The sequence below is a fragment of the Strix aluco genome, chromosome 3, assembly GCF_031877795.1.
Source record: "Strix aluco isolate bStrAlu1 chromosome 3, bStrAlu1.hap1, whole genome shotgun sequence".
NCBI lineage: Eukaryota > Metazoa > Chordata > Aves > Strigiformes > Strigidae > Strix > Strix aluco.
Window position 1 is genome coordinate 59,631,718 of NC_133933.1, and position 22,931 is coordinate 59,654,648.

Consider the following 22,931-nt stretch of genomic DNA (forward strand, 5'->3'; position numbering starts at 1 on the left):
AGCCTTCCCATCAAAGCAAAAGTTCACCTCCTGCACACAACCCATTCAAATGCTCCAGCCAGGCACAGCTATCCGCCCTCCAGGGTCTTGGCTGCCTTGAATTTTAGATTCAGTCTTTGCCCTGCAGATCACATTCCAATGAGGGGTATCAAGCTATAAATCTTATTGCAATCAGACACTACAGCAAGTATTACAGAAAAAACACAATCACAGAAGAAAAAAAGGTACATTTATTCATCAAAGTAGACTGCCTCTGAGCCACCACACATTCCATGGAGGGGAAGGAAAGACAAATACTATTCCCCACATCTCCCTTCCCCTCCTAACAATGCAAGATCTCTCCTCCTCTGGCGAGAAAGAGCAGGACATACAGCATCTTAAAATGTATATACACTGGCTAACACTCTTTAAATGGTAAGGAGCAAGCCAGACATTTACAAGCCTGCTGACTTTCACCAGGACCCAAGCTTGGATAATATCACCTGCATTCCTCTGTAAGACAAAAGTTATTAACTAACCTACTTCTGCCACAAAACCTGAAAATTAATCCCATTGAGGTTTGGCAAATACAGTGCAAGTTACAAATTCCACTAATGACTATTTTCTTCCCTCTTACCCACCTCATAACCTGCCTGACATCACAGCAGCTGGATCCCTCTGACACTAGAGGCCAGATCTTTAACAGTGACTACGAATGGCCCAAGTATGAAGCAAATCTCAGTTTTGGGATGGGTCCTCCCGCAGCGCCGCACAGCCAGGGGATCTGTGTAAGTGCAATCGGTGTGTGGGGGTGCAGCACCTCCACGGCCCTTGCAAGCGGCACAGCAGCACGTCAGTGCCTTTAGCTGCGGCTGTACAGTGGTGTCAGCAAATAGAGCTCACAGGACTAAGCCAACCAGAAGCACTGAATTTTAAAGGAAGGAAATAAGAGTTTTGAGTATTCATATATAAATGGTATCTGCCTACTTTCTGGAAGGAGTGTGCACAGCACATTTCTGACTCCCCAGGTCTTCTATCACACTTGTTACTATAGCATCTGAAAGTGCTAACAGGTAAATACAACCTCCTTGTAGAAAGGAGATACGTCCTGCAAATCTCTTCACAGTGGAGAAGGGCAATTCGCTTCTTAGTGCACGCTTATGTTTCCAAAAAGCTTTAGACAACATTCCTTATCGAGACTCAAACCATTTCACTAATGTGAAATACTTTATTGAAACCACCTTTTCGGAATCAAGGCTCATTCCGGCAGCCATACACTGGGCATTCGTAGAATTGCAAGCCCAAGTTGCCAGCAGAAGGCAACTGCTTTTATCCAGTAACTGCACGTCCATCTGAGAGAATGTTGGAAATGCTGGAACAAAACATATTTTAGTTCCCCTCTTTCTTTTCCTCATCCTTCATCTGTACTTGGACCTCTCTTTGTCTTTTGATTTCTTAGGACTTCTGCTTCTGTCTGCTTTTTTATCCCAGTCTCTTGTTCGAAAGTCATCTTTGTATTTGTCTTTTTGTTTGCTGTAAGCATAGTCTCTCTCTTGAGATCGGCTGCAACTCCGATGCCTGTCTTTCTTCTCACTCTTTATCTTCTCTCTACAGCGTTCTCCTTCATGTTTTCGATCAGAATCCTGTTAAAGGAATTGGACAGATAGGCAGTTATGGGAAAAATATACAAAGGCATGAACAGAACTAGAAAAGAGTCAAGCATGGCTGGCTCCTTAGCTGAGGCTGGTACTACCTGAAATAGATTCACATCCATGATGATTTGAAAAAGATAACACATTAAAAAAGCCCCCTCTAACTATACAAAGATGACAAGCCTACAGCTTTTGTCAGTATTTATGGAAAAGAGCATGGCTGCCAGGCATGCTGCTGCTTGTATATCCTAAGGAGCTTTAGCAAAAAATGGTTTTATCAGGGATATTATCAAACTCTTCATAAGCATCACACCAGCTTCTAAGCTAGATTTGGATTTCGACTTCTTATCTAAGCAATGCAAGTATTCTGATCACAGGTTTTGGTTCAAGCCTCACAGGCATTCCAGTGCTATGAAAATGCAGAACACAAAGACCTGCCTGTAATAATCCTTAATGGCCTAAATTCCGGGCTTCAGAAAAATGAACGACACTGTTACAGAGACCAACTACATACGCATGCAAACTACTTTGCTTCCTTGAAGCTAGAAGTCCACAAGGCAGCATGAAGAATCCCATCCTTTTCAATGTACAGTCAAACAATAACACAAGGCACATGAATCGAAATGGAAATAACCAGATAATGAAAAGTTAGTTGCATTTTGCAGACTGATGGCTATGGCCCATACAGAAAACACATGAGGATACACTCATACACAGACATAGTAAACTCTAAGGGGTAAAGTCTACCTAATTTTAAATGTCCTATAAAGGAAAGACACACAATATGTACTGTACTGGCAATGGTGTTTGAGCACACACAGACAAAAACACTTTAAAAAAAATGCTGCAAGTTCAGATAGCTAAAAATGAGGAAATTTTGAGTTTCCCTGGCTTTCTGCACACTGTCACCAAGAATGCTGAGTGGCTCAGCACTCAGGCAGGATTTGCTCTGGAGACAGATAAGGTTTATGTAACAAAGGAGGAACTGCTGTCAGTGGAACACCTGCTTTACTTGTTGCACTAGGCAGACAGTATGAAACCACTGAGGCTGTGTATTAGTAAGTGGAGGAAAGATGGCGTAATTACCCAGATTGTGAAATGTCTCACTAACAAGATTATGGCACAGCACACGCTAGAACAACTATGTGGAGACACCAGCACCTGTACAGGCCACAGGCATCACAGCAGTTTCAAAAGTAAAAAGATAAACATCACTTAGAAAGTTGCCATTTCATTTCAAGAAACTAAAGATTTTCTTAACACACAACACTGAGTTTTGACATATGAACTAACATTTTCAAGCACTGCTAAAGACTAGTTTGTTCTTGTTATTCAACTAAGATATACAGGGAAAGAAAATACAAGAGGAAGCTTCAGAATCCTGCAGAAAGATATATATACAACTTGTGATTAAGAAGCTGGTAGGCACTTTTGTTTCAAAGGTACGATCACCTGAAATTTACTATCACTATATGCTGTAGTAGATACCATTTTATGGGATTTTAATTACAAAACTGGTAAACACAGATCATTATGAACTGCAAAAAATGTCTGCGTTAAAATTACACAGTATTTCTTTCTTCATTTCAGATACGATTTTAATTTTTCTAAATAGGTACTCACGACAGCAGCATTCACAATTGTATGGTTAAAACCTATCCTGCATGTACAAACAAGAAATCTTTATTTAAAAGAATAGTGAAAAAACCTCTACTCCAAGCAGAGCTTTTATCCAGAAAGGCAGCGATCAGGGTGGTTCCCAGAACAAACATCACCTTTAGAATTACTTCTAATGCTAGATAATGATGAAATACTAGGGTTACAATAAGCAACATAAACCCCCTCATCATAGTTACAGATTTGATCTTTAGCTACATAACCAAAAATTTCTGCTACTGCTGGGTACAGTAATCTCACTGGTGGCCGAATGCTTATTCCACATCTTTACTGTCAAACTTTATTTCAGTACAGATTTTAAAATCTGAATCCACCAAAAAGGAGTGGTGCTTCCAGCTATTTGTAAGAGCTTTGTCCATTCATCTTCAGAATGATGCACAACCATATCACTCTTGTAACCAGAAGCCTCACTCTCCATACGTTTGAACAAGACAGGTTCCAAGCCCCATTGTGGCAAGGCCTGAGTAAACATCAGAAGATCGGACACACCGGTGGTGGAGTAGAGAGGAACAAGACAAAAATATTGGCCAGAAAAACAAATGGTGGGCTTGGTGCACTGCTGCCTTCTAGCTGGTTTGTTGCTGAAGTTTCCTCCCAGCACACGGGAGAAACAGGAGAAAAGCAGAACAGCACTCAGCTGAAAAATCTACCAAGCCAACACCGGACGCGGGCTACTGGCCCAGTCAGGGCAGGGAAGAGGTTAGTGAAAACTTGAAAGTAAAGACAAACAGTCCACACTGAATGCCACAGAAAAGGGCAACTTGCTGAAAGGATTAAAAAAAAGTCATACGAGCATGGAGTCAGCTAAGCACAATGACCTTCACAGAAGCATGTAAGTACAGGTGTACAGGGCAAGTCTGAAAGTGCCACAAAAAGGTCATCACAATAGCTAATATAATCACAGTGTAAAGAAAAAAATGTAGTGATATGAATTAATAGAATTAATTGCATTTTAGTTCCTCCCCAAAATCGGTTACGTTTCCCCTTAAATAAGATTTTACCTTTTTTAAGTCTTTGGCACAGAAAAAGATCAATTCTCTAAACAATGGTATTTTGAAATCAAATCTTTTATTCCCTATCCAAGTCAGAAACATGCTGTTTTTCCATTAGAAGAGGAAGAAAAAGATTCCTACTTAAAAAACAGGCTCTCTCTTACTGCTGAAGTCCAGATTTCTCAATCCAGGATCACAGCCTCTCATCAGTCAATGAGTAAGTGATGATCCCCCCAATTTTTAATCCAACACTGTGTTGGTGAACACACATGAGGAAGAAAATATGAAAAGAGGGAAAGACACTTCTCTGGAAGTTCATGGCTTGCTTTGCCAAAAGTAGTAACTTGCCAAACAGCACTTGCAGGTAAAGCAGCTAAAAATACTGTGACCACAAAAGAATAAATATGCCACCTCTACTTTACATATATTAAGCACACTAGTTAAAGGTTAAAAGAAGCAAAAAAAATAGAGACAGCCTTTTCAGGAGAGAGATTTTGATCAAACTTGACCCCAAATATAAAGAAAATAGTGTCCAATAAGCAGCAAGAGCATGAAATTAAAACCAGAAAAAAATCAGTATCTCTGCCAAAACCATGCACTACAGAAACCTGAAAGTCAGGAAGCCCCTATGTGTCACAAAACCCCATTGGATAAGCTATACTTCTCCACAGATCCAGTTACCTTAAAAAAAAAAAAAAAATCCAAAAACCCAAAAAACACAGAGAAAACTGGAAAGGGAACAAAGTCATAATATAGATCTCAAGCAGAAGCATGACTGTATTCAGAAGAACTGTACTAAACCCTATTCACAAACCCACAAGGTAGTCCAGCCTTCTGTTCCAGACCCACATCCTGTTACCTACTAAAAGCAAGTGACAACACCCTACCTCTTCTACCCTCTGGAATCAAGTCAAACAGCATAAGATTCAAAAATATATTCTTAAAACATTAACAGAGAGGCTGTAGATTCAGGAAATGGGTGCCAGACTAAGAAAAGGATGAGTCAAAATATACTAAAGAAAAAAAAAAAAAAACCAGCAAGAGAACAGAAAAAACGACTCGACATCATGGAAACTATTCAGAAAACAAAACCCCTTCAAGTCATTGCTGGAGCTGGTAACACAAACTGAAGTTTCAGTTGCCAGAACTTCCCACTATAAGACCCTGTTCTCTGTTAATTAAAATCTCTGCCATACTAGGGGCTCAGGGTGGAAGGTCAAGTACGAAGCATGGCTATTGTGGTCTTTGGCCAACTAGTTGTGGAAGGTCTGCTGCTGTTTTGTTTTAAAGTTCTCACCTCAAATATATTCTAATATTTCCAAAATAGGGTTAAGGGAAAATGCTTTGTTTGCCTATACTACAAAATGCTACTGTTCATCAAAAAAGTTTCCATACAGTTTATACTTTGTGCTGGCCTCAGTATTCACACTAAACATACTCTGCCTCAGGAACATGGTTCCTTCCCCTGTTCTTGTACAAGTTCCCCAGATTATACCCAAATTATAAACCTAAAAAAATATTTTTTTTAAAAATTAGATTTTCTATACTAAACAGGATTGTCAGCTAAATCGCCTACAGATTTCATCTGGAAAGATGACATTTGCCCAAGACACTTACTGAGTCTCTAGAGACTGAGTACATACTGCTCAGTATGTACATACTATACAATACACACGAATAAGAATATTCTAGCACAGACACAGAGAAAAATTATTCCCAGAAATTCATTTGCACAGCTCCAAGAGGCTGTTGCTTGCCATCAGAGAATAGAAGTAAGCCTCCACCTGTGATTTTGGGTGTAAGAAGGCTAAGCTATTTACACCAAAATGGGCAAAGGTGAGCAACAGAGAGGAAAGCAGTGGGAAAGAAACCAGAATACAGCAGCATCAGACTACAGGAACAAAACACAATACAAGCAGGAAACTAAATCACAAAAAAGATATACAGACACAGAAGAGATCAGAGTCAAGGACTAGAAAATACTCTTTTCCAGAACCTGGAAAGAGCACCAGGAATCTCTCTTGTCCTCATGGTTTTGTGCTATGAAATCCACTGCTAAATGTGTCTGGCAGCCCACTTGTAGCAATTGTAACACAGCTTAACAGCCTAATTGCTGCAGATGTACCTACCACCTGCATGGGTGGAGACATCTGAAAGAATTTAAAATGTTCTCTGCTGATAACACATGACCAGCCAGTTCCACACATGTAATTTATGAACCATTAAGAACAAAGATTACTTCCAAAAATATCTGTTTCAAGAGTGTTAAAATGACAATGCCAATCAGCCAAAAAGACAGGAGGAAGTCTAAATCAACACTAGTCCAGACCTCTTGTATGTGTATGCTCCAATCGAGGCTTTAATTATTTGAACAGGCCTCTCCCCTCCACCCAGAGGACCCTGACAGAATTAGTATACAAACAGTGACAAAAAGACTTGTACCCAAAATGAGCAATAGGGCTCACTGGTGGCACTGAAAAAAATCTAATTGTTATGTTATTTTTAGCATCACAGCAAGAAGTGATGCAATGGAACAACAGAATCACGTGTATTCTCTGTACACAGAACTTAAAGCAGCACTCAAAACTCATGCCAGGACAATGGCTTTATTTACTGTGGCTGGACACTTATCACTGTCTGCAAAGTTGCTAGAAGACAGCTTTGTTCTCACTCATAAAGCTTGCATGGTTAAAATACTGGGGTTTGGTATTTGTTTTTCAGCATAGCTCTATTTTCCCTAATGCTCACACTTCAATGGTGGTTAACTCCCCACTTTATCATTGCAGTCACTGTTCCCATGAAACATCAACATCTTGACTATCCCAAGTTCACAGAAACGTGAGAATGCTGACCTGATAGGCTGCAGCGGAACTAGTGAATGACAGAACTACTGGGTTTTTTCATCTCCCCCACAGCCCCCGTCTTACAGCACTGTATGCTCGCACAATACAGATGCAAGCAAACCTGCGTGCAGATTTTACACAAACGCTTCCAGAATAGTTAAGGAAAAATTAAAAAAAAAAAAAAAAAAGAGGTAAATAATAAAAGCAAAGAGATTGTGTTTCTCATTCCATACGGGAAAAAGCCAACACATGCTGGTCTGGCAAGAAAATTAGATATAGTTTGGATTCATGAAATATGACTAACTACTAGTTTATGATTGGGAGTACGTGAACAACGGGTTCAAAGTGCTGAAGATCTCCTACTTTATGTTATGAGAGGCTACACTGTCTCTTCAGGATGTTTTGGCAAAAAGCCATTCAGACATATCAAGCTTCAAAAGACCAGGAAGATTTGGAAAGCCTCTTTCATAATCAGATACTAACATCAGTCTTCTGTACGTTTACAACTTCTGCATTTTACGGGACTTTGCACACCATGTCCTTGGTTCAACATCAGACCTTTTTTTTCCTGGCTTCTCTTATTAGGAGAACAATAAACAGGTATAAAGTTAATGCATGAAGAGATAAGTACCTTAGATTTTTTGGTCCTCTTGTCATCCTCTTCATCTTCAGAGTGGTGGTGCTTTTTCTTCTTTTGTTTTTTAGCCAAGTGCAACTGACTTGTTTGAGACTCTTCTATATCCTCATCTAGCACAAGGTCATACTTGGCACTGATGGTCTTGGTTAAGGACAGATCTGTAACTTATTATCAATAAACAGCAGAACATAAGAGCTCATGAAACAAACAAATCCCTGTTTATCAGATCAGGGTTTACCAAGACTTACCATCTATTTCAGCCAGAATAGGATTGTACACATTGAGAAAAAAAAACAAACAGCTGTGCTAAAATGACTGACTGAATTCTGTCCTGTCAAACAGTACAGCCAGGTCCCAATTCTCCTTTTTTTTCTACCTGAGGATATCTGAACAAGCTATGGTCTTCTTTTCTCTAGTGCTCACCGCAAGCAAAGTATAATCTGAGAGCATGATTTAGTTACTACTATGGTCTCATTTTGGATGCAGCAGGTCCCCTCTGAAACTACTCAAAACTCTGTTATGCAGTATGTCATTCCAAGGCTGTAGGTTGGGAACGTTATTTACCTGCACACAACATGGAAGTGAAACAGCACATTCTATTTAACTAAATTCATCTAAGTCATCAAATGAATACCACAAAATACTCAATTCTATCTCAAACACCAAATAGTTATATGAAGCAGCAACAAAACATCCATTTGACAAGCTTTAAGTCTTTTCCAGGTTGTTTTCACAAACTATGCTTAGTTCAAAAAACACCTTTGACCAGAAAAGGATACTCCTGCTTTGGCTTTACCTTCTCTTTCAGAGCAAGTTTTGAAGGTTTGTCACGTTCCTTTTCATACTCTTTGAAATCATCCTTGGTATACCGCCCACCTGTCCAAAGAAAAACACACTGAATTCATTCCAACTAAAAAAACAACCAAGACCCACACCTATCATTAAGTTCTGCTTATGAATTTAAGGGTTCTTCATAATCATTCAGAGCTGCATAGCAGGACACAGTTCCACAAACACCACTGACATCTGGGTAACAGAGTAGAAGAGAGTAGGACAAATTGTGATTTTCTGTCCTTCTCTCTTGCAGATCCCATTAAACAACATATGACTTTCTCCTCACTCATGTCCAGTGGAGACAACAAAGAAGCAAGATTCACCAATTGGTTCAGTCCCACTTTGATTATAGGTCCTATGTCACACTACTTAAAATTCTGTTACCACGAAAGCCTACGGACTATTCTCATTATTAAATGACTTTTTGTGCTAGGCTACACAAAGGGAAACCTCTGAGACAGCTACAGCTTAAGAATTCAAATGTAAAATTATAAGAAAAAAAAAATCATCATGTCTTGATTTGAAGAGGGGCATGACAGACTTCATTTTCCATTCATTCACTTGAAAGTACCAGCTCACAGCTTAATAAAATATTCTATAGCAACATGCTGCCATCTCACGGTCATACTTTAAACTGCAATATTAACTGGCTAGGTCAGAAATGGCTACTGAAGGTGGAGTAACAGCATCTCCCCTTGGTCATTTTTTGGGTACCATATAAGCACAGCGAGATGACAGTACAGTCAGCTTTCCAATACTTAGGACAATTTAGACCTAAGTTATCCAGATGAAGAAAAGTTTTCCATGTAGCCAGTTAGTACAGGATGCACTGCAGAGCATGTATAGATTACAAAGTCATCTCAGCGCCATGTAGGACAAGTTCTACTACCTCAATGTTCATGACTAGTGCCCAACCTGGAGAAACTGCATGCAAACAATTGAGGGCTGACAGCATTTTTAGGCGAAGGCACACGAGAACACCACCACTGTAATGCACGGTCACCTCTCCAAGTCCAATGTTTTCCTCATGTCCTCAGCAACCAGATAACCACTGTATCCACCTCTCCCACAATCTTTCTCCTCCCAGAACATCCTCAAACATCTGAAATTGGTTTTTTACAGCGTACAGCCTGCTATGCAATATGCTTGACCTACAGGAGGTAAAGAGGGGAAATCCCTGACCTGCATACAAACTTTCTTGTGTACACCCAACTGTCATACAGTGAATAAAGAAACGAGAATGTAACAATGTACTGGCATATTATTTTGCTAATAAGTAATATCAAAACCCATCACTTTTAAAGCTTGAAAGGAACAAATGATTTAGTGGCAAAGATTCATCTGATAAAAAGGCAAGTAAACCCTTCTACTCTTTCTTATGGAATAAGTTAAGAGAAGAGCTAGCAACTGTGTTGCTCTATTTATTACAGTACCAGGAAAATTTCTATCCCTGAAGATGAGATGATTTAAACTCAGAACAATTGCTTCTCTTTATATAATACTTACAGTTTAGAAGTCATGGCTTATTAAGTTATGAGGGTTAAAGAATCTCACTCTACCTTTTCCTTTCCACTTAATCTTTGCAACAGACTGGCTAAAATCCACGTGTATCCGTCTGTCATCAATCAGCACGTTGTCCATTTTGAAGTAGGCTTTCTCACAGTCTTCCTCCTGGTATTAATGTTTCCAGAAATTTTGAGTCATGATTATTTCATAGGAATATTCACTGAAGAGCTCAAACGCAAATTCAACTGCTAAATGGCATACACTTTTTTCTAAAATTCCCTAAAGCACAGTTCTTGCATTGTGCCATTTCGAAAGAAACAGTTATGCTTCGTCCAAATGTCAGCATTTCAAATTCTAATTCTTCAGTTCATTTCACTATTTTAAAAATTTGCCAATCCAGCTACGTGTCTGGCACGTGTAATACATTCAGAAAAACAAGGAAAAAAAGGACAACTAATAAAAGCTCCGTTTTAAGTACATAAGTAGACTAAATAAAAGTGTTTTCCAGTTTTTCTCAGAGATTAGCAGATACAAACAAGAAGCTATGCATCACCAAAAGAATTCTTACTATCAGTGTCACAGTAAGAGCAGCATGTTGATAAAGCAAGCATCGTTTCCAAGCCCAGTATAGGACACTGCTGTACATACCAATTCACCTTCTTTCATATAGCCTCCTCTCTTTATGCAACATCCCTCCTTTTCCTCCCAGCACTCCCTTCTTTAACTCTTCAAAGTCTTAATGTGCTCTGGGGGACAAAAGGGACCTGCTTCCACCCCACTGGTCTGAAGACAACCTAAGAACATATTTGTATTGCTTGATACAACAGAGAAAGACTTAAATGTTTGCCTCATTTAGGATCTACAACTTCTGTAACTAAGTAGGAGAAAATATTAGCTACCCCACACTTGAAGATTTCCTTAATGGAAGTATACCAAACTTTCATAAGCATAATCTACATACAGTATATCTAAAAAAATCATACCTTTTCAAACTCAATGAAAGCGTAACAAAGAGATTCACCAGTCTTCCAGTCTCGAATCACTTCACAGCTGAAAAATTTATATGAAATTAAAATGTCAATGCTGTTGGAGCAAAAAACATAGGATAGGCAAGCACTGCTTAAAAGTGAGAGTAACAGTAAAAAAAAAACCAACCACACTGAAGGTATTATTACACTCGATAACACATTCAGACCCCTACTGATGTGGGGGCGTCTGCACAGGAAAAATACATGAGACATTACTTAAGTAATTATTACACTTAACTCACAAGTGGTTAGCATGAAGTGTAAAACTAGGGATGAACTTCTGATTAATGAAACAAAATATTTTCCAACATTACTGTTTGATAGTCATTTTTTGCATTTCACTAATGACAAGGCAAATTTCATGATCTGTCTTCTCGGTCACATTAAGGAAAGTAAACAGATATCATATGACAAACTCTTCTCTTAGCAAGCACCTTTTCAGCAGCCATCTTCTTATCAAGCAGTTCTCTGGGCAAAAATAGGAAGCCTAAAGTATTGAATCAGTAGACACAAAATGGGAACAATACAGTATTGCATCAGTATTACCAAACTCTGGTACACAACATGAGAATTCTGACTACAGGATGCTGAAGGAGGTCAGACAGGCAACAAAGGAAGGAAATGTGGTATTAATGTGAGACTTAATAAGGTGAGACCTCCCCCATGTGTACTGAGGAAGTGACAAATTAGGATACACAATCCAAAAGATAATCAAGACCAAAAAAAATAAAAGAGGACAAGGCTATTCAGACAAGCTATAGGAATGCTCTGCAGCAGCCATCAGCAAGGAAGAAGGTAGGACAGTTTTGTGCCAGAACTCTCCTCCGTGGATTATTCAGAGAATCTATTTGAAAGTGGAGGGACTGCAGAAGAGGTACTGAACAAACTGATGGAGGGGAAAAAAAAAAAAGGAACCCCTAGGACATCCAGAAATCATGCTGGAGTTGTAAGAGTGGCAAACAATGCCAATTTCACTCACGCACACAGACAGCCTAGTGGAGTACCTGAGAGTCTGCAGGCCTGTAGGCTGGTACTGCACAAACTGGTACAAACAAAATGCGGAACACAGCTAGCGTGCATCTGAATAAACAGGACCTACTCAGCACCATTCAAATAAACCTACGGGAAGTTCTCTGAAAGAGTCAATATGGTTATGCGCGATGATCATCTATTTGATGCAGTCTTTTTAAATCTCTCTGGAAATCCTAAAAAACTCCTGCACCAAAGGTTTTGGGGGAAACTAAGCAACAATGGCATAAAAAACATCTTTGCATTGACAAACACATGAAAGACCAGGTAAGAGTAAACAGCCCTTTCTCACTAAGAAAGTAAAGAGGTCACCAGTAGAGTTTGATGATGATACTAAATTGTTAAAGGTGGCAAAAATAAAGACTGAAAAAACTGCATAACGTTCTTAGGAAACTAACTGAATAACAAGATAGCAAATGACGTTCAATGTAGAGAAATGCAACAAGATGAGCATGGCAGGGGGAATCCTAATTGTGCATTGTGAATAAAAAATAGCTTTAGCATTAACTAGAAAAGGAGTTGAGAGCAAAACACCACTGTGCCATTGTAAATCTGTAATTTCTTTAATACCGTGTGCAGTTCTGGTCCTCTCATCTTGAGATGAGAACAAAACACAAAACGGTTGAGAAAAGGGAAACAAGGTAAGGAAAAGCCCTCTACAAAGCATAAGTATGTAGGCTAGTACTCTTAATAAAAAAAGAAGACGACTTTGGGGTATAGGATAGAGGGGTGTAGGAAAGTAGGTTTCACTGCCCATCATGTCCTTTGATACTAGTACTAGGAGAAATCAACTGCAACTACTAGGAGCCAAGTTCAAAACTGAAAAAGGCAGCAGGCATGACGAACACCTTAACAAGGAGTGTATCAAATGCCAGAAATGTCTGTCACTTTATCCCAAACCATACAAATTCCTATGGAAAAGAAAAACCCAGAGACTGTATCTAGCTCATGTAGCATTTGATATAAAAACTGCTGAAAGGAGGGAACAGATGGGGGGATGGGGAGAGTATCATGTGCTTTCCTTGTTCCTACACTTCCCTAGGCTTTCACTTAAAAATCACTGCTGGGACAGGACACCCACCTAGCTAGATCTGATTCTGTATCACCATTGTTGTGGTCTCTATCCAAATACATGCAGGCACAGCATAAATCTCCAGAGACACCAAGATCCTACTTAACGGCCAAACCTAAATAGACTGGCAGGAATCAAACTGAGTTTAAACAAAGAAGGTTTTCTTTTTTATTTTACGTTAATTACCTTTTAATGGGACCAAATCGTGAAAATATTATCTCTAGGTCTTCATCTGTGGTCACAGGATTCAGTTTACAGACAAACAGCACATTTTCTGGTGGCTTGACCTCTGCGTCTGGTAAGTCTCCCACCTGTGGCATACAGAAAAAGACTCATCACTTCTGCCTAAAGCTCTCTACCTTTTATTGCCACAAGCACACTGGCAACACATCTTTTGGATGATCTCAGACATATTCCTATTACAAAATCAAAAATGAATAAAATATTTTTTGTAACATTGAGTAGGAAAAAAGTGTTTCCATAGCAGCTAAAAATATCTATTTGCAATTCCACCACTGCAACTTCATGAAAGTCACAAATACTTTCAACCTTGCTTTCCCTGTTCATAACATAACAAATACACAGTTCTAAAAAGTTAAAGTGTACTTTCAGAGCCACTCCGTTATGAAAATAAAAATGGACTCCATCCATTCCTTAGTCTCTGTCTGTACCTAAGATCGTCTGCCCTTGAAATCTGGCAACAGCTCGGATAAGCTTAAATTTAAGATAGCTTGATAGCAAATTAAGTTAGAGGAGAATGCAAACACACACACCACCTCCTGTTGAATTGTAGCACTTCCTTTTAAAACCTGAACAAAAGACTAGTGATATTTAAACAATTTATCTCCATCTTTTACTTAATATGCTAATAAAAAGGCAATGCACATTAGTTTGATAGCAGATAGAAGCAGAATAACACAAGTAAGAAGCAGATTCCACAAAAGAGAACACAGAATGAGTTTAAGCACATGACGCTGAGAAGTTTACCATTTCGACTGAAGAACAATGGAACTAATAGCTGAGGTTTTTTTCAAACCAGTGAAATTAGCAGTACACTTAGTTTTTAATCTCTTCAGTTTATATAACATAGCTCCCTATTGCATACTACCCAGCAATACTCACTGAAAATTACTGCATTGGCTCACATACCCTACTTGACTTTTTTAGCTAAGAACTTGTAATGGTTTAGCCCCTGCCGGGGTCTGAGACCACGTGGCCGCTGCCCCTCCCCCACAAAGGGAGTGAAATACAAAGCCCCGGTCTGAGATAAGGACAGGTTTAATACAGCAGTGCAATAGCAACACAACAAACAGCAACAATAATAACAGTGATAACAATGAACAGAGCAAAGTATATCTACCAATACAGGAGTGAGAGGAGCAGATGTATAAAACCACGCGCCCCGCACCAGGATGTGACATCCACCAGGATGTGACCTCCGCATGGTATCTGAATAACCGGGCCAGAGCTCCCCCCCCCCACTGCTGGAGAAACTTAACCCTATCCTGGTTAAACCAGGACAGAACTTTATCTAGAAAACAGGTCATCAACCCCACTGCTGCTCCAGCAAAATAAGAGTCCCCACCTGCAGATCTTCTGCAACACTGTGGCCACATCTGGATTGAGCTTGGTATTAAGTCTCTGATGCAAATTATTCACCATGAATTTGAATTTAGTAGTTGTAAAGAAGTGTGATGGAATCACCCATCCTTCAACAATGTGTGCTTTTTTTTCTTTTTCAAAAGAAAAAAAAGACTTCAAAGCCTATTCACATTTTTTGTTACTATATGGAGTTTACAACTGCCAGCAGTTGCCAAACATTGTATTTAAGAAAGAAGAACATAAAGTTAACCAATGTTAAATTCAACTAATCCCACAGAAGGAACACTGCCATTACATAGATGAATAATGCAACCTCAATGCCACTTATACGTACTGGGTAGAGAATATCACAAGTTAGCTCAGCTCTCTCCCACGCATGCTAAATCTTTTCCAGGATCATAGATCTTCAGCAGCATATTATGTCTGTTATGTTTTTTAATTGGATGCATTTCTAGCCTCCACTGGTCCACTTTTAATCCTGGCTTTGAAAATGAAATATCACCTGTTTCATCAGAAAACTGCCTCTGGTGTTCATGCTCAATCCTTTTCATTGTATGACAGATGTTTAAAAGCACAGATTGGGAGCCATGACATCATCATCAGATAAGCAGTTTCAAGATAAATAGTACCCGTTGTCCCAGACTTAATAACATGCATGCACACAAGAGGAATAACATCTACAAAGGTAAATACAGGAAGATGTTCACCATTTCCAGAAGAATGGCACGAGTTTTTGCTTCTTTTTCTGCCTGAACTTCTTCTATTTCATCTGCAGACCGTCCTTTCAAGTCATCAATTTCTTCATCTGCTCCTATTCTGCCACTCTGAAAAATGAAGAAGAAAGCTATTTATTACCAAGCCATGGCCAAAAATTCTTTCTCACTTTCCAAATATTACTTGGATGACCTCACTTCCCAAGACATGAAAAATGCTTAAGCACTGTATCCCTGCAGAACTGGGCTTTCATTCTGTTCTTCCCACTTAGATTAAAAAAAGCGCGAGAAGATGTTATCCTTGTGTTTCAGGCACTATGAACTACATATGAACTTTCAGGCCCAATTTGAACCATATTCAGCTAGATATTCTGAATTCTTTTATACTCCCATCTCATACTCAACATCTCACCGCAAGTGTCAACTCATTTCTAATCTAGACAGTTCCTACCAGAAATGAAGATAAGCAACACAGCAAACATCTGCAGTGTCTACTAAGACTCAAACATTAACTCAACAAGAACTTTATTTTTACACATCTACTTCTAGGCAGGATTTGAGGTTTCATTTTTCCCTCCTCATCAGCATCTCTAGAATGCTGCCCTTCTTACAGGCATTTCTACACCAAAAGGTGTATCTTCAGACAAGGCTATGGGGAAAGAAAACTAAGTATAACTTTTCAAATCTCTACACAGTTGGCAGTGAGCTATTAAACTCCTTATACCATTTAACATATCTGAAGGTGCATCAGAGACTAATCACAGTGCAGATGTACTATGAAAGCCTAATTCCAATCTCATAATTATATCTATTAAGCTTAAAAATAAACAGTATTACCTCTAGTCAATTTATTCATTGCTTGAAACAACTGTTTCCATACAAGGAGATAATTGCACATAGCAACTTTCGTAATTGCATGCTATGAGTAAATTATAAGTAATTATAATTATATTTTTAGCAAATTCCTTCTGCTTGAACAAATACACCACAACAGTATGCATGCCGGCAGATATAACTCAAAGAATGACCAAGATTACTTTCACAGAAACACAATTATTTCACATTTAACAGCAGTAAGCACTTTACTATTAATGTTAGTTATATTTTTTCTACCAGAGTATACCAAAAAACAGTAATGTCAAAGGTGAATATTCTGAACGTTCTGCTAATCTACACTCTAATTAGAAAACTAAAATATGGCTTTCCAACCTAACTCCACCATAGTCACAGGGGAAAGTACCCATGCCACCCTTTCATCCTTTTCTTGAAAGATTAAGAAGATATATTTGATTAAACACAGCAATAGCCACAAATAACAGACAAGCACTTCACATATCAGAACTCAAACTGGCATAGTAGAAGAGCATCTCTTATCCTCCTACGCTAGAAATGTGTAGTTCTTTTAGGATATAGATCTGACAAAGTCTTAAAGACAGAATTCTTATTTTGACCAAGTCTGTGCTGGCCACTAATAGGGTGAAATTTAATTATAGCTTCTTGAGGAAAATTTGGAAAAAATCATAAACACTTACATCTAGCTGTTCCTTAGTAGGTTCTGGCGAGCGATCAGGAATAGACAAGCCAGGAGGATCTTCAAATGGATCATCTAAAATTACTGTATGATTTATCCTTATAGAAAACAAAATCAAGACCATCAGCAGTCACATGCAAATAAAGCTCTCTTTACCCAAGTAACAGGAAACCAGCCCTGGTGATTCTCAGTTATATCGCGGACAGCCAAACATCACTGTGAGCTTGTAAATACTAGTACTGGTTCTTTTGTAAAGGGAACATAGTGTTCACATTTTCTTACATAGTTGTTTACTTTAGCACCTGCTTATTTTACCAATAACACTAGAATAAAAGAGTATTTAAGATACCATATACAGGTCACCTGACATTGCTATATTAATCTAGTTTCTAAAAAAGATTAATTTGTTTAATTACAATGTTTTCCTCAAAAAGGGAAATTAAAAGCAGTCCCACCTGATATCTTGATACGGGATAAAATCCTTATCTACAAAGGTTTCATTAATTGTCTTCAGTACATCCATGCCTTCTGTCACTTCTCCAAATACTGTATGCACACCGTCAAGGTAATCCAAGTTTTCCCCTGTAGTAATAAGAAACTACAGAAGAAGATACAAAACCATTAAAAGTAAATAGAAAAATTCAGGGCTTGAGTTTTACCTTAGGAGAGGTACAGCTCTCACTGGAATCAGTGGAGGAAAAAACCTCTTCCTGACTTCTGCAGAAGATTAGTCTTCTTCCATCAGCTGTGAGAACACAGTGAGCCAACCTACAGCTCACAGCCACCGCCTGAGGAAGACAGGCTCTCTCGCGTAAGTCTGCCTCTGCACAAGCTTGCAGTTCCGGCTCACTGGACCCTTTTGTGAATAGGTTTGACTCAGTAACTTGGCAGAAAGAAGACCGGCAGAGGAAGAGCAGATAGTTAGTTACCTGCCAGGTAGGTGTTGAGCAAGATCAGCAAAGGTTGTGACAGGCATCACAGCTGATGAAAGGGAAAGCACAGAAAGAGCAAGGCTACCCCTCTGGGCAGCAGTGAGCCAACCTCAAATCACCTGGTCATCGAACTGCATTCTGCAGGTGCATTTTCACAACTTTGGCAAAAGCTTCCACAGTTCTACCTCCACCTAGCTCTATCCAGACTTTTTTCCTTCCTTCCTTTGTATCACAAACCCTTCTGTCACAAAAAAACAGAATGCAGTAGCATTAAGAAGAGAACTGTAACACAGTAGCATTGACTTAGATCAGCTTGAACTGGCACTGAAATGTACCCTAACAAAAATCAGCTGTTTCGCTTTAGGGCAAGACTGGAACTATGAAAATTGATACCAACTGAACACTTGGTAACAAATTAAAGATGGAGGAAACCTGGTAATGAAGGGAGGAGGAAGAAGCAGATATGCACAAGTAAAAGGACACAGCCATTACATCCGTGCTTTACAATCTGACTGGTAACACCTCACTCCTCATTCTCTGCAACACAGTTAAGACTGGTCAGCATTTGGTATAGGTTACACTAAGCTACATTATATTTGTAAGCCAACACCACATAATTCCTTACTGAAATTTTTCTTTCCCAAGGAAGAAGCTGCAATAATGTTCCTGGTAACTGCATTCATTCCCATATGTCTGTGTATATGCTAACAGGCTGCATTCTTAAATATAAACACAAATGTCATCTCTTTTTCTTAAATCCCCCACCTAAACAATTTTGTATGTAAAATGCAGGGAAGCAGCAAAATTAACTCCATATATTACAAGCTCTAGCTGGAATAAAACCGTAGTATTTTTAACTACTCTTTGATTATTACAAAACCCCTCTTTTTTCAAATTAAAACATATGGATATTACAAATTAGGCCTTTTAATATATAAAAGTGGAGATGCACCTAGAACAATAATTTAGAAATAATATCATTCTATGAGATTAGAGCTTTAAATATGCCTACAGCAAAAACCTTGGGCACATGAACAGGGAACAGCAAAGGGAATAACAACACTTTCAAAAATGTTTTATACCAACACTGGAATAAAACTGTAAACTTGCATTGTATTATTAATGCACACTTTTATGTAATCATACAGAGGAAACTGTGGTATGACCAGTTTCCAAACTAACATGAAGTTATAACCAGAAAGTTTTAAGATTATTTCAAAACCCAGTTTCCTTACTTTTCACTTCCATTTAACTAGAGTTTTTTTCTCACCATTCTATACATTAGCAAAACCACATCAAGTCTTAACAGAAATGAATAAACAAAGGAAAAAAAATAGAGGACTGAATGCTAATAAATAAAATTCATAAAATGAATTTACGACAGGATTTTAATCTGAGCATTTCAATCTCTTTCTTGTCTGTAATCAAATACCCACTGGCACCTGGAACACTATGCAAAATACTTATCTATGGCCGTTTTTTTACGTGCCTTTTGACCATGTTACAAGATGACGCTATTGAGATGACACTGTCACTGTTACGTCTTTTGTAAATTCAATAAATTTTCATTTTAGTTACTCAGATGTGTACCAAGGCTTTACAATACTGTATGCTGACCTGTGATCCATGTTGATCATTGCCGTTGTTCACCATTGACACAGTTCCTTTCTTCTTGTGCTTAATTCTTGGCACTTTCTCCGCCTCAAAAAATCTAGCTTGATCACCGTACAGTTGACTGAAAATACATATAACAAATATGTTACAAGACAAAGGAATTTTAAAAAGCGAGATAAACAAATGCTGTAAAACAGTAAATAAAACAATTTTTTTATTTTTTAGCTAAAATTTTTTTAGCATTCAAATAAAACCAGAATTTACACTGCATCTGTGTACATTTTTATGGATCTGTACACTTATGTAATTCACTTCATATTACAGGGAACAGCAGATTTTTCTCTGAGGCATTTCCCAGAGGCTTTTGGGGGGGCTATGCAGGGTGACATGCATTAGTATGTTTTTAAACACAGTATATAACATTTTTCTAAGGCACAAAGCAAATACAAATTCTGGTAAGTAGATTCCATAAAAATAAATCCACACTATGGATTAAAAATGTAATAATTTACGCCAAAAATTTCTCTTCCAAGATAAACGGAAAGCCACTAAATCTATGTGTAAACTTAGTTCATCATACAGACAGGACAGCATACAGTAATTTGAGATACACAGGATATGGCAAATTGTTAAATTCTTTTTAATTTTTTAAGTCTAACCTTGATATCACGCATTTTGTCTCACTCCGTGACTGACAGAGGCATGGTTAATACACACATTTGTCCAAATTTAAGGGCAGTGTTGTGTTTGAACTCATTTTGCTCAACAAGTGTAAGTCTCTATGAAGAGAGGATTCAAATTAAACTTTGCCTGCATCAGCTTCCTGGGTAGCAAGAACAGAAACTCCAATTTCGTGGACTTCAGCAGTAATGAACAGGCAGAAAAGACAAACTGCCATTCTCCATGCTAGTAGCAGAACAGAATCTGCCATTCTCTCATCACACTGTACTTCCCTACCTGCCATACCAACGAGCCTCCGAAGACCAATCTTTATGAAACAGCAGAATATCAAAATAAACTCGATCTACCCGCGTGCAGAGACAGCCCAGGTCTGGTAAGTTTACCTACCTACACTTGCATCTGCTTAGCACAATTACACTGTTTCCGGGATCACCAGAGTGGTGATCCATGGATCCATGTGTTCAAGGTTTTGTATTTAAGAGGCTATGACAGACCAGACTTACAAAAGTCAACACTAGTCTAGCAACACTGTCTCTGCTCAAACTGAGCTTTTTATCTCCCTATACTGTGTTCCTCAGTACTCTAGGTTAGCTCTGCTCTGCAATTTTAAATTCTACTTTTAATAACAATTTCAAAAGAATCATACAGAACATATGCACTTTGATAACTTCCATCCTAGCTGTTTGAACGATTTCTTCAACTTTTATGGGCATGACCACTGAAAACATCTTGGATGAGAAACTGATTTCCTTATACACATTTAACATGAACAAAATGAACTCAAGTAAATTTTTGGAGCAACGGGATTAATTTCTTAGATACACAGGAAAGCAAGCATAGCCTCTATATTTCCCTCTTGCTCAATTAAGTACATTGTTACAAAAATTAAAGTAGTAACAAACTGCTAATGATTTTGCCTTCTACAGAGCACTCTGTTATGGTATTTCTTTTGGAAAACAAACCTATAGTTATTTGCTAACTTTTAAATAAACAGAAATTTATGTACAACTTACTATTTGTAACTAAGCTTCTAAGGTCAGAAATAGAATACTGTCCAGAAAAAAAAAAATCTGACTGGCCAAAAGCAGCGTAGGAATTAAAAAGGTATCTAGGTACGACAACCAAAGCAGCTTATGCATCAACATTTTTACTTCCCATCAGTAACTCTGTCCCAAGAGAGCTGAAGAAAATCTAAGTGGAACCCCTATTCCCCCACATAACTTCTCTGTTGATTAAGTAACACACAAGTTTTACTTACCAAAATATGGATTCCCCTCCACGGCCAGTTCCCATGGGGTCACCAGTTTGTATAATAAAATCCCTCTGTCACAAAGCAGAATATATACAAGATATTGCTTTCATGTTTGTGAATTTAAACCAACAAAAAAATAAAGAATTGAAAATACTCACTTGTACATTATAAATAAGACAATAGTTGTAGTACTTGACTTTGCAGAGCTTCAGAAAATTCAGACAAGCTGTAAGAAATTATACCAACATTTACTAAAGAAAACCCCAGACACTGTAAGTATAGGTATAACAGATACCCAGTTCAACATATAGAAAAGTGGTTTTGGAGCAGACTGTGTTAAGACTTTGCAGCGTTCAACCAATAAACGCTGTAAGAAATACTCTAGGGAGAGGTAACTTTACCTCCCTTCCTAAAGCCTCTCTCTTAGTGATTCAAAGAACCCTAAATACAGCTAGTTATATGGAAACGCACATTTTTTTTCTCCCCGCTTTCTTTCCAAACACTTCAGAAAGAAGACCACAGTTGTCTTTCGATTTAGAATACGTTACATTTGCTCTTTCTCGTAAATTATCATTTATAACAAAAGCACAATATATCCCCCCCAAGCTTCCCAACAGCAACTGACGCTTCCTAGTATCTCAAACACACGCACACCAGCTGCCCACGGGAACGCTGACGGCCACAGAAAACTTGGCATCGTCTGGCTCTAAACCCAGGACGGGGCCCGACGTGATGTGCCCGGACAGGGGGTGGGAGCAGGCGCCCTGTTGACCGAAACTGCCCGTTTGCGGCCCGTTTCCTCAGGAGGCCGCGCCGGCAGCCAAACCTCCAGGGTGGGGGAGCGGCCGGGCATCTCTGAGGCGGCCCAACAGCCCCTTCTCCTTAGAAGGCTTCCACCCGCCCGCGCAAGGGGGAAGACCCGCGGCCGCCTCAACTCCCCCGGCCCCGGCCCCGGCCCCGACCCGTCGCGCTCCTACCGCGGGGCCGTTCCTCCGTGTAGAGGTCGATCACCAGGTCGCCCAGCGTGGTCTCCAGCAGCACCGCCATGTTCGCCACCCGCCTCCGCACGTTGGCGCGGGGCCGCCCTCTGCCGGCGCGGAGGACGAGATGGCGCCGAGGCAGCGCAGCCGCGTCGCCCCGCCGCTGGCACTGGGCTGTGGGGAGGGCGGCAGGGCGGGCCTTGCCAGAGCTGCGGGGAGGGAGGGAGAGACGGCAGGCTGAAGGCGCAGGGAGGGCTCCCGGCTGTAAGCACCTCCCCACCCGGGGCGGGGGACAGGGCCTGAAGGGGGAAAAAGGAGAGACCCCGTGGCCGCAGCAACCTCCTCTGGCAAAGTACACGGTTTGAGGCTAATCACGG

General features: G+C 39.4%; 1 protein-coding gene across 1 annotated transcript; it reads right to left on the reverse strand.

Annotated features, from left to right (window-relative positions):
• Positions 1–207: 207 nt before the first annotated feature.
• PPIL4 (peptidylprolyl isomerase like 4) lies at positions 208–22,648 on the reverse strand. The gene is made up of 13 exons (XM_074818725.1): positions 22,552–22,648; positions 21,733–21,800; positions 21,581–21,645; positions 19,645–19,762; positions 17,551–17,693; positions 17,097–17,193; positions 15,559–15,675; positions 13,436–13,560; positions 11,104–11,170; positions 10,174–10,285; positions 8,560–8,656; positions 7,775–7,913; positions 208–1,622 (listed from the first exon to the last, which is right to left on the reverse strand). The coding sequence occupies exons 1-13, from the start codon at positions 22,619–22,621 to the stop codon at positions 1,398–1,400; spliced, it is 1,443 nt and encodes a 480-aa protein (XP_074674826.1). The 5' UTR covers positions 22,622–22,648; the 3' UTR covers positions 208–1,397.
• Between the last annotated feature and the right edge of the window lie 283 nt (positions 22,649–22,931).

Coding starts and splice junctions, on each gene's coding strand:
- PPIL4 (XM_074818725.1), bottom strand. CDS start 22,621: ATGGCGGTGCTGCTGGAGACCACGCTGGGCGACCTGGTGATCGACCTC. Junction 17,694..19,644: donor ATGATCAACATGGATCACAG/GTCAGCATACAG, acceptor CTTCTTCTGTAG/TTTCTTATTACTACAGGGGA. Junction 15,676..17,096: donor CTACTAAGGAACAGCTAGAT/GTAAGTGTTTAT, acceptor TTCATTTTTCAG/AGTGGCAGAATAGGAGCAGA.